The sequence below is a fragment of the Chiloscyllium punctatum genome, chromosome 5, assembly GCF_047496795.1.
Source record: "Chiloscyllium punctatum isolate Juve2018m chromosome 5, sChiPun1.3, whole genome shotgun sequence".
Lineage (NCBI taxonomy): Eukaryota > Metazoa > Chordata > Chondrichthyes > Orectolobiformes > Hemiscylliidae > Chiloscyllium > Chiloscyllium punctatum.
Genome location: NC_092743.1, coordinates 34,921,404 through 34,933,935, shown reverse-complemented (window position 1 = coordinate 34,933,935; position 12,532 = coordinate 34,921,404). Strand labels below are relative to the sequence as shown.

General features: G+C 42.8%; 1 protein-coding gene across 2 annotated transcripts in view; it reads right to left on the bottom strand.

Annotated features, from left to right (window-relative positions):
- Positions 1-12,532, bottom strand: part of LOC140476973 (corticotropin-releasing factor receptor 2-like) — a 211,056-nt gene that overhangs the window by 59,136 nt on the left and 139,388 nt on the right. For both annotated transcript variants that reach the window (XM_072570019.1, XM_072570020.1), the window contains one exon: positions 2,110-2,216. In XM_072570019.1, coding sequence (XP_072426120.1) covers positions 2,110-2,216 — 107 coding nt within the window. The remainder of the gene's footprint in view (positions 1-2,109; positions 2,217-12,532) is intronic.

Genomic DNA, 12,532 nt, shown 5'->3' with positions numbered 1-12,532 from the left:
TGTCTGTCTTAAATGTGCAACCTGTTACTTTGAGATTATCTAAGGCTGTCCCTCAAGGGAAACAAACTTTCTGCATCTATCCCATCGAGTCCTTAAGAATCTCCTAAGTTTCAATAAGATTGCTTCCATTCCTCAAAACTCCAATGAGTACAGATCCATTTACTCAACTTCTCCTCATAAGACAATCTGTCCAGCGTATAGTTTATTGCATCTTAGCAACTAGTTACAGGTTGCTTTGATATGAAGAGGGCCAGATGTTAGCTCTCACTCTTCTGGGATCATACTTTGTTCACATGCCAGCATCAAAGTTAGTCATATTTATCACAATCCTTCCACACTCAATACTCAGCAGGTCTGACAGATTGTTTTGTGTCGATACAATGGCTTGAAGAGATGTATTTTGTGACGGAGTTTAGTTTTTGAAGACAGATTTTAAGACAGAGTAATGAGCTGTCTATTTGAAACCAATGAAGTAGATAGCTTGAAAAGCTTGGTTTTATTTTTAAGTTGGACCTATAGAAGCAGCCTGAATGGGTAGCGTCAGGGTCCCACAGAACCAGGAGTTTAGTTTTAAGTTTTTAGTAGAAGTTGCTGCTGGGTCTTGAGGATTGACTTGGAAGCTGATTTCCCTATTTCTCTTTCAGCAAAAAGCTGGGGTTCTCTTCCTGCTATTAGAATTGAAAGTGGGACACTCTATTTTACTGAATTTGCCTTTGCCAAGGGTGTGTTTATAGGGTGCTGCTACATTGGAACAGATACTGTTTAGTAGTTAAATAAATTGTTCTGTAAACTTTTCCCACAGAGTTAAATAATTCCAGGTTCTTCTTTCATGTGCTTTATTTTAATAATGAATAAAGAGTTTTTTGCTTCAAGACTTGTAGTTTCACTGATCGGATTGCATCCGGAATGCCATGCCTGGCACTTACCTTTAAAAAAATCAGAAAAAAGTTAGGGTCTAAGCTATTTTCTTCATTTTTTGAGGGAATTTGGTTTAGTCCACAATGTTTTGGAGAGCTTGGGAAATGTTAGAAAAATAGGCTGGGAGGGACAAGGTTTCAAGAAGAGAGATTGAACGATTGAGAAGTTGTCTTCCCGGGCTAAAGGGCATGCTGACAGGGCAAGCAAAGAATCAAAAGATGTCGCTGGAGCAAGTGCGCTGCTGTCTGAAAGCAAAGGTAACTGAAAAGGCAAAGCGTGCAAAAAGCAAACCAAATGTTAGCCAAAGATTACGGGCTCAGACTGATGAATTCAATGTTGAGGACAGAAGGCTGTAAAAAGTGCCCAAACAAAAAACAAGGTGCTCCCTGAGTGTCTCTGTCTTTAGGCTGTTTTATTTATGTTGGTGTGTGAATGCAATAGACAATTGAATAAAATGGTAAAAAAGAAATCTGATCCTATCTAGGGAAAAGCTTGGTCCCCTGAAGAGGAGTGTGAACGGAATGATGAATGCCTGCTGTAATTCATTGAGAATGAGGCCTACAGCAGCTTGAGATGTGGTAGAAGGACTTTTGAAAATACTGCCCAGGATATAGATGTAGAATTAATTAATTATCCCCAACAATAAGTGAGGACTCACCGCTCATGTAAGAATACAGAATGCTAGGACAATTAGATATTTTCTGCTCAATTTGATTTAAAAATCCAGCAGACAATTTTCACAACAGTGTTGTAGGAGTATGGAAATGCACCACCTGAGATGACTACTGTTGCAGAGTCAATTGAATTGCCTCAAGAAAAGTTGAACAGTTGGAAAATATTAAAAGGCACAAGGAAAGCAAAGAATGCTGGGATGAGTTGTGTGCAGTTAACACAATAGAGGGCAAGCTGGAAGAAATGGATTAGTCGTTGTCGATAGTGAGTTGCTGGAAAAGCACAGCAGGTCAGGCAGCATCCGAGGAGCAGGAGAATCGACGTTTCGGGCATAAGCCCTTCATCAGGATCTCCAGCATCTGCAGTCCTCACTTTCTCTTCCAGGATGAAATGAATTAGCCTATTCCTGTCATATTGCTCACTGAGGTAAAGTTCGATGGCCAATTATGACCATATTAACACATCTTAACGTTGGTGATTTAACACATTAATGTCAGATTCACAGTGAAGGTAACATACCTCAGACAAAGGAAAAGGATAAATGCGACTATGAGGGCTCCAACCGAGATGCAATGACCCAGATAGTTGATGATCAGTGCAATCTTGTAGTGGAGTTGATATTTCCTCTGAAATAAAATGTAAACAAAAATACTGAAGATATTTTAGATAAATCTCTTGATATTGTTGCTTAATAATAATCAGACGGTGATCTTACATCATGGTCAGTGTGAGGGTCGTGGCGTACTGTGCCCCAGGAATTTAGAAACTAGGAACTTACCTAAATATTCAGGCTCTGACTTTGCCCTGAACCCAGCAGGAATCAACTGTCCAATGCTGGCAGAGGAACTGTCATTATAGATCCACATGAGCAGACATGCAGAGGTTGTGGGCTGATCATGACTGGGCGGCACGGTGGCACAGTCGTTAGCACTGCTGCCTCACAGCGCCAGAGACCGGGTTCAATTCCCGCCTCTGGCGACTCTCTGTGTGGAGTTTGCACATTCTCCCCGTGTCTGGGTGGGTTTCCTCCGGGTACTCTGGTTTCCTCCCACAGTCCAAAAATGTGCAGGTTAGGTGAATTGGCCATACTAAATTGCCCGTAGTGTTAGGTAAGGGGTAGATGTAGGGGTATGGGTGGGTTGCGCTTCGGCGGGTTGGTGTGGACTTGTTGGGCCAAAGGGCCTGTTTCCACACTGTAAGTAATCTAATCTAATCGATATCTTAGAAGTCTCATGGTTTCATGTGATAAAGTTTAAAACTAGAGGGCATAATCTCAAAGTAAGATTCATTCAGCTACAACAGAGATGAGGAGGATTTTTCTCTCTCAGAGGGTAATCAATCTGTGGAATTCTTTACCACAGAGGGCTGTTAAGTGCACTTAGAGCTGAGATGGGCAGATTTTTCATCAGTAAGGGAATCAAGGGTTATGTAGAAATGACAGAAACATGGAGTTGAGGATTATCAGATCAGCCATGATTAGATTCCCTACAGCGTGGAAACAGGCCCTTCAGCCCAACAAGTCCACACCGACCTTCCGAACAGTAACCCACCCAGACACATTTCCCTCTGACTAATGTACTTAACGCTATGGGCAATTTAGCATGGCCAATTCACCTAATCTGCACATCTTTTGGATTGTGGGAGGAAACCCACGCAGACACGGGGAGTATGTGCAAACTCCACACAGACAGTCACCTGAGGCTGGAATTGAACCTGGGTCCCTGGCGCAGTGAGGCAGCAGTGCTAACCACTGAGCCACCATGCCACCTGATCTCAGTGAATGATGAAACAGACTCAATGGGTGAGTGACCTACTTCTGCTCCTGTGTCTGATGGGTTTATGGTTGTGTGTATCATGGATCCTCGTTGGTTTCAGAGGAAAACTCCTCTACTTCCTGGTACAGAAGGAAATCGAGACTTTTTTTTCTAAGCTTACATTGCTTGGACTACCTGAATGGGAGCCATCCCTATAAATCAGGCCAATTTCCGTTTAGGAAATCAGTTACAGCCAAAGCACAGACTTGGTGGAAACTTCACAGTATGTAGGGAAAGCTGAACTGTCCAAATCTCCACTCCCTTACTTGTGTGACTTGCTTCTATTATGACTTTAAAAGGTTAGATGAAGAAACAACTAAACCAAGTCCATTGGGAGAAGTTACAAAACACTTCAATAAACATTTCAAGCGATGCAAGCAAAGCATGTAGAAAACATACCTACCTGAAAACAAAAATCTCAGAATATCCAAAGGTTGAGGTGAAATATAACAGCAAAAGTACAATAGAGGAAATCTACAAATTCTGCCAAAAAGGAGAAGGGGTTCTTTAAGGTAAATACTTTAAAAATACAGAAATATATTGACAAAGGTACCATCAATATGATCAGCACTACACGAAGTGAAGCAGATATTGTTAGTCAATGTTAAGCGAAGATAACCATCTACAAGAGGATGTGATGGCTTCGTGGTTTTTTTGCTGAATTAATAAGCTATAGCTCCAGATAATGAGTTTGGGACCTGTATTCAAATCCCATCATGGCTGATAATGTAACTTTAATTTGATTAAAAGTCTGGAATTGAATGTTGAATGATGAACAAAAAACCATAAAAGCAAATTACTGCGGATGCTGGAATCTGAAACCAAAAGAGAAAATGCTGAAAAATCTCAGCAGGTCTGGCAGCATCTGTAAGGAGAGAAAAGAGCTGATGTTTCGGGTCTAACTGACCCTTTGTCAAAGCTGTCTTGAAGAGAGGGAAATCTGCTATCTTTACATATTCTGGCTTCATGTGACTTCTGACCCACAACAATGTGGTTGACTCTACACTAATCTCTGAAATTCCTAGCATGCCTCCCAGTTTTATTAACAGCAAGGAAGTCTCAAAACAGATGAAACTTGACAGATCACCTGATCAAGGCACCGGTCATGACAATGGCAAACGCAACCCTGTTGACCCGAAAAATACACTCCTGACTAACATCTGTAGGTTAGTGCCAAAACTGTCTCATAGACTAGTTGAGCAGTAGCCTGATTCAGTTACACTCCAGCAATCCAGGAAATTACAGGCCAGTCAGTCTAACTTCAGTAACAGGGAAACTGCTGGAAGCAATTCTGAGGGAAAGAATAAATCTGCCCTTGGCAGAGGCAGGGATTAATCAAAAAAAGTCAGCATGGTCTTTTAAGGGGAAGTCCTGTCGGATCAGCTCAGGTGTATAGATGAGGGTAATGCATTTGATATTGTTTATTTGGAGTTTTGGCAAGCATTTAATAAAACCCTACATGGATGGACCAAGGAAATCTAGTCAGTTGGATTCAGAATTGCCTCAGTGTCAGGAAGCAAAGGGGAGGATTGAGAGGTGCTTGTGTGACTAGAAGCCTGTATCTGGTGGGGTTACACAGGGATCAGTGCTGGGGCCCTTGCTGTTTGTGGTATGGAGAAATGGTTTAAACTTGACAGTAGGAGCATTGACCAGTAGGTTTTCAGATAATATGAAAATTGATGCAATGGTAAATAGTGAGGAGGTTAGCCTTAGATTACAGGAGGATACAAATGGGCTGGTCAGATGGCTTGATCCAGGGCAAGTGAAGTCCAATCTGGATAAGTGTGGGGTGATGCACTTGGGCAGGACAAACAAGGTAAGGGAGCACCTAACGAACAGTAAGACCCTGGAAAGCGCCAAGGATCAGAGGGACCTCGGTGTGCATGTCCAATGGTCTCTTAAGATAGCAGGACAGGGAGATAAAGTGACTATACAGGACACCTGCATTTATTAACCAAGGCAAAGAGTTTGATTACATTAGATTCCCTGCAGTGTGGAAACAGGCCCTTCAGCCCAACAAGTCCACACCGACCCTCTGAAGAGTAACCCACCCAAACTCACTTCCCCCTGACTAATGTACCTAACATCATGGGCAATGTAGCATGGCCAATTCAGCAGGCGAGCATATCTTTTGGAATGTGGGAGGAAACCGGAATACCCGGAGGAATGTGGGAGGAAACCCACGCAGACATGGGGAGAATGTGCAAACTCCACACAGACATTAAAGTGTGGTGAGTTGATGCTGAAACTGTATAAACATTGGTTAGGCCACAGCAAGAAATCTATGTGCACTTCTGAAACTGATATTATAGGAGGGATGTGATAGCACTGGATAGGTTGTACAGGACATTTACCAGAAGGTAGCCTGGGTTGGAGAGGTTTAATTGTGAAAAGACATTGGGTAGACTGGGGTTGTTTCCTTGGAGCAGAAGAGACAGGGGGCGTGGAAGGGGTGGCGTGATTGGTGCCTGAGGGGCATAGAAAGGATGGAACTTTCCCATTGTTGGAGGGATCAATGGCCTGGGCATAGATTTAAGGTGAGTGGCAAGAGGTTTACTGGGCATGTAAGGAAACATTTTTTCACCCAGAGGGCAGTGGGAATCTGGGACGCAGTGTCCGTAAGGGAATTAGAGGGAGAAACACTCATTAACATGAATCATGTACTTAGATGTTCTATTGCAAGGGGTACAAGGCTGTGGGCCAAGTATTGGAAAATAGGATTAAAATAGTTAGATACTAGTTTTTGACCGGTGCAGATGCAGTGGGTGAAAGGGCCTTTTTCTCTGCTGCAGATCTCTATGGCTCTACAACTTATAGAATTATACCTGATAGACCTAATGTTCCAGACACCATCATCACCATCCTTGCATTTGCCCTGTCCCACCAGCAGGATAGATGGAGAAGAGGTGGCACCACAGTTGTATTTTCTAATCAACCTGTTCAGGGATACTACCATATACCTCTGGAGCAGGTGGGACTTGAACCCAGGCTTCCTATCTCAAAGGTTCTGAACCACAAGAGGAAGTTACACTGGGAGTCCTCAGCATTTACTTCAGACCCCATGATGTCTCATGGCACCAAGTCAAACATGGACAAGGAAAGCTCTTTCTAATTATCGACTACCATCCTCCCTCAGTTGATGACTCTGCTCCTCCATGTTGAACAGAGTGGTGAGAGAACAAAACGTACCCTGGGTGACCTGGCAGCACCACTACTGATCAAGCTGATCAAGTCCTAAAGGATGTAGCTGGGAGAACAAGTCTGCAGCAGGTGGTGAGGGAAAATACAAGCGAGAAAAACAGACTTGACCTTATCCTCACCAATCTGTCTGTCACAGATACATGGTAGGCCTGGAGCCTGGACTCTTGGCAGTGACAGTGTTTGGAGCTGGAACTCCTGATTGCGGTAGGCCCAAAGCCTGGGCTCCTGGCAGTAGTAGTGCCTGGAGCAGGGACTCCTGGCTGCAGTAGGCCTGGAGCCTGGACTCTTGGCGGCAGCGCGGGGCATTGGCTGTGATGACTCTTGACAGTGTCGGTGAGGTGGTGGCAGCACTGGAGCTTAGGGCATTATCGTTATTGTTGCTGTACGTATAGTCAGGACTACTTGAGGCCTGTAATATCTAGCAGAGACCTAGCAGAAGCTCTAGCACCATGCTTGAGACCCAATGTGAGCAGAAGCTGAACTCTATTTAAGTAATGCCTTTTTATTCTTTTTGTAACTCAAAATAGCATCGGATTGTGACGACAAAACAATTTTTACTGTATCGTCCAAAATATATGTGACAATTAAAAATCATTCATTCATTCATTCACCTTCATCGCCTTCCCTCCATCAGAAGGTCAGAAGTGGAGATGTTCACTATTGACTGCACAATGGCCAGAACAACTTATGACTCCTCAGATAATGAAACAGTTTATGTCCAAATACAACTGGACCTGGACAATATCCAGACTTGGGCTGCAAAATGGCAAGTAACATTTATCACACAAAGGAAAGGCAAGGACCATCTCCCATAACAGAGAATCTAACCATCACCACTTGAAATTCAATAGCATTATCATCACTGAACCCCTACTAACAACATCGTCTGAACTGGACTAGCTGTATAAATAATTTGCATTCAAGGGCAGTTCAGAGGGTAAGAATCCTGCAGTTACTAACTCACTTTCTGAATCTCCAAGGCCTGCCTAAAGGTATAATTTAGGAATTTGATAGAATATTTATTAGGCGACTTGCCTAAATGGGTACAGCTCCAACAAGACTCATGAAATATGACACCTTCCAAGACAAGGCAGCTGACTTCATTGATACAATAAACACAAATATCCACTCCCTCCACCACCGATGCTCAATAGCAGCAAGCGTGTACCATCTATAAGATGAACTACGGAAATTCACCAATTCTCCTTCAACTATGCCTTCCAAACACATGACCACTTCTACCTAGAAAGACAAGGGCAGTGGATATATGGTTGCACCACCACCTGCAAATTCCCCTCCAAGGCAGTCACTATTCTGACTTGGAAATATATCACTGTTCCTTTAATGTAGTTGAACTCTGTCAAAATCCTGGATTTTCACTCCCTAATGGCATTGTGGGTCAACCGACAGCTTACCATGGACTGCAGCTGTTCAAGAAGGCAGCTCACCACCATTTTCTCAAGGGCAACTAGGGCTGGGTAATAAATGGCTTCTGCATCCCAGAGTAAATTAAAAGACGAGAGGGCCTCTCTCTGGAGCGCTACAGACTCAGGTGCCACTTTGATGTGATTTAATGTCATGATCAGAGATACTTATGGAGAAATCCAGTAGATATTATTTGAGTATAGGGAGAATTCTTTTTGCTATATTGTATCCAGAGGAGGAATAATAGAACAAGAAAAATCCAATAAGAGCTGAGACCAAGGGGTAATTCACAATATTATTTCAGAAGCTAGTTGGAAAATATACATAAAGGCTTGAAACTTAAGGTGGTAATTATATAGAATAATTACTTCCTCTAGATCCAAAGTGGAGACATAAGCCTTTGATTCTGTGACTTAACGGCAAACTATGAGTCTGTGTTCTTTACAGACTGGTCAAGGAAAATTCAAAGTCAAGAGCTATCTTCAGATTTTGACTTCCAAGTGTCACTGTTTCTTACAATCAATACTAAATACTGCTGTACATTATAATCATAGGTATACAAGCTTTGACTAATAGTTACAAGAGGTAAGGAATAATTTATCTTGTGCTCGCAATGTCTTTCAAGCAGTGTGACCAGATGGGCTAATGGGCTGAGAAGTGGCAGATGGAGTTTAATTCAGATAAATGCAAGGTCCTGCATTTTGGGAAAGCAAATCTTAGCAGGACTTATACACTTAATGGTAAGGTCCTAGGGAGTGTTGCTGAACAAAGAGACCTTGGAGTGCAGGTTCATAGCTCCTTGAAAGTAGAGTCACTGGTAGATAGGATAGTGAAGAAGGCGTTTGGTATGTTTTCCTTTATTGGTCAGAGTATTGAGTACAGGAGTTGGGAGGTCATGTTGTGGTTGTACAGGACATTGGTTAGGCCACTGTTGGAATATTGCATGCAATTCTGGTCTCCTTCCTAATGGAAGGATGTTACGAAACTTGAAAGGGTTCAGAAAAGATTTACAAGAATGTTGCCAGGGTTGAAGGATTTGAGCTATCAGGAGAGGCTGAATAGGCTGGGGCTGTTTTCCCTGCAGAGTCAGAGGCTGAGGGGTGACCTCATAGAGGTTTACAAAATCATGCGGGACATGGATAGGGCAAATAGACAAGGTTTTTTCCCTGGGGTGGGGGAGTCCAGAACTAGAGGGAATAGGTTTAATGTGAGAGGGAAAAGATATAAAAGAGACCTAAGAGGAAACTTTTTTACACAGAGGGTGGTGCATTTATGGAATGAGCTGCCAGAGGATGTGGTGGAGGCTGGTACAATTGGAACATTTAAAAGGCATCTGGATGGGTATATGAATAGGAAGGGTTTGGAGGGATATGGCTGGGTGCTGGCAAGTGGTACTAGATTGGGTTGGGATATCTGGTCGGCATGAATGGGTTGGACTGAAGGGTCTGTTTCCGTGCTATTCATTTCTATGACTTGATGACTCTGAGTACAGAGTGTTTACCAGTTTTCCTTCTGGGGCTTTCTCAGACGCCCACCCTGTGATAATTATACTCAGTGATGGACAGCTCAGTGACTTTATCGCACAGTTGCTCCAGGGTCCTCATGTCCCAAGTCAAACACAAACATCATGGACTCCCCAAATAATAAAAAAAAATTAGGAACAATTGAAGACTTCCCTACAAATGATGTTCACACCTGAGACAGATTAATGGGCTCAACCCTGTAATGACTGATAATTATCTCATGACTGATAATAATGGTGAAACCTGTGAGGGATGAGGGAGGATATTTATGAAGCACTGGACATAGAACATTGAACAGCACAGCACAGGGAATAGGCCCTTCAGCCCAACATGTCTACACTGACCAAGATGCCATCCTAAACTAATCCCATCTACTCACACATGGTCCATATTCCCCTGTTCTGTGTCTGTTCATGTGTCTGTCTATATAACTTTTAAATATTGCAATTCTATACCTCCCCTGGCAGCATGTTCCAGACACCTACCACCCTCTGTGTAAAAACTTGCCTTGCACATCTCCTTTATACTTGCCCCTTCACCATAAACCTTTGCCCCCTAGAATTTGACATATCCATGCTGGAAAAAACTCTTGCCAACTTTTATATGCAATGCCCCATTTAATGACAGCAAGCATGCCGTACACATTCTTAACCACCTTATCCATTTTCAGGGAGCTATGGACTTGCACTCCAAGGTTCCTCTCCATATCAATGATCATAAGGGTCCTGTCTTTTCTCTGGCATTTAACCTCATAAAATGAATCATGGAGTCATATAGTCACTGCTCAGTGAAGTAGTTGAGGCCTCCTCATCGAATGTATTTGAAGCTAACAGATAATTTTTTGAACAGTAAAGGAATTAAGGGTAATGGTGAAAGGGTGGGTAAATGGAGCTGAGGTCAAAAAAAAGATCGGCCATGATCTTAACGAATGGCAGACCAGGCTCGAGGGGCCAGATGGCCTACTCCTGCTCCTAGTTCTTATGTTCTCATGTTCTCGTATAAACAGACCCTTCGGTCTAACACATCCATACCAACTAAGTTTCCCAAAGTAAACTAGTCTCTTTTGCCTGCATTTTGCCATTATCCCTCTAAATCTTTCCTATACATGCACCTATCAAAATGTCTTTTACACGTTGCAACTGTCCCCGCATCTACAACTTCTACTGGCAGTTCATTCCGCATACAAATCACCCTCTGTCTATAAGGGTTCCCCCTCAGGTCCCTTTTACATCTTTTCCCTCTAACCTTAAACCTATACCCTCTACTTTTGAACTCCTCTAACCTAGAGAAAAGATCTTTGCTATTCATCTTCTCTATGTACCTTATGATTTTATAAACCTCTATAAGGTCACCTCTCAACCTCCTACAATTCAGAGGAAGAAGTCCCAGCAATCCATTCTTTCCTTATAACTGAAATCCTCCAGTCCTAGTAATGTCCTTATAAATGTTTTCTGCACCCTCTCCAGTTTAGTAATATCCTTTGTGTAGCAAGGCGACCAGGACTAAACACAGTACTCCAATAGTGGCCTCATCAATGTCCTGTACAGCCTCAATAAGACGTCCCAACTCCTATACTCAGTGGTCTAAGCAATGAAGGCAAGCATACCAAATGCCTTCTTTACCACTCTTCCTACCTGTGACACAACTTTCAAAGAACTATGTACCTGAACCCTAGGTCTCAATGTTCGACAACACAAACCTTCAATTATATACCGTTAACTGTACAAGACCTGCACCTGTTTGTTTTACCAAAATGTAATGTATCGAATTTACCCAAATTAAAATCCATCTGCTACTCCTCAGCCCATTAGCCCAATTGATCAAGGATCCTTTGTAACCTTGAATAACCTTCTTCACTGTCCACTTTAGCACCAATTTAGGTGTCATCCGCAAACTTACTAACCATGCTTAGAGTTATAGAGATATACAGCACGGAAGCAGACCCTCCGGTCCAACCCGTCCATGTCGGCCAGATATCCCAACCCAATGAAGTCCCACCTGCCAGCACCCGGCCCATATCCCTCCATATCCTTCCTATTCATATACCCATCCAAATGCCTTTTAAATGTTGTAATTGTACCAGCCTCCTCCACTTTCTCTGGCAGCTCATTCCATACACGTACCACCCTCTGTGTGAAAAGGTTGCCCCTTAGGTCTCTTTTACATCTTTCCCCTCTCATCCTAAATCTATCCCCCACCCCAGGGAAAAGACCTTGTCTATTTATCCTATCCATGCCCCTCATGATTTTATAAACCTCTATGAGGTCACCCCCTCAGCCTCCGATGCTCTAAGGAAAACAGCCCTAGCCTATTCAAAGTCTCCCTATAGCTCAAATTATTCAACCTTGGCAGCATCCTTGTAAATCTTTTCTTAACCCTTTTAATTTTCACAACATCCTTCCAATAGGAAAGAGACCAGAACTATACACAATATTCCAAAAGTGGCCTAACCAATGTCCTGTACAGCTGCAATATGACCTCCCAACTCCTGTACTCAATACTCTGACCAATAAAGAAAAGCATACCAAACGCCTTCTTCACTATCCTATTGTGACTTCACTTTCAAGGAGCTATAAATCTGTACTCCAAGGTCTCTTTGTTCAGCAACACTCCCTAGGACCTTACCATTAAGTGAATAAGTCCTGCTAAGATTTGCTTTCCCAAAATGCAGCACCTCGCATTTATCTAAATTAAACTCCATCTGCCACTTCTCAACCCATTGGCCCATCTGATCAAGATCCCATTGTAATCTGAGATCACCTTCTTCACTGTCCAATATGCCTCCAATTTTGGTGTCATCTATAAACTTACTAACTATACCTCTTATGCTCACATCCAAATCATTTATATAAATGACAAAAAGTAGTGGACCCAGCTCTGATCCTTGTGGCACTCCACTGGTCACAAGCCTCCAGTCTGAAAAACAATCCTCCACCTCCCTCTGTCTCCTACCTTTGAGCCAGTTCTGTATCCAAATGA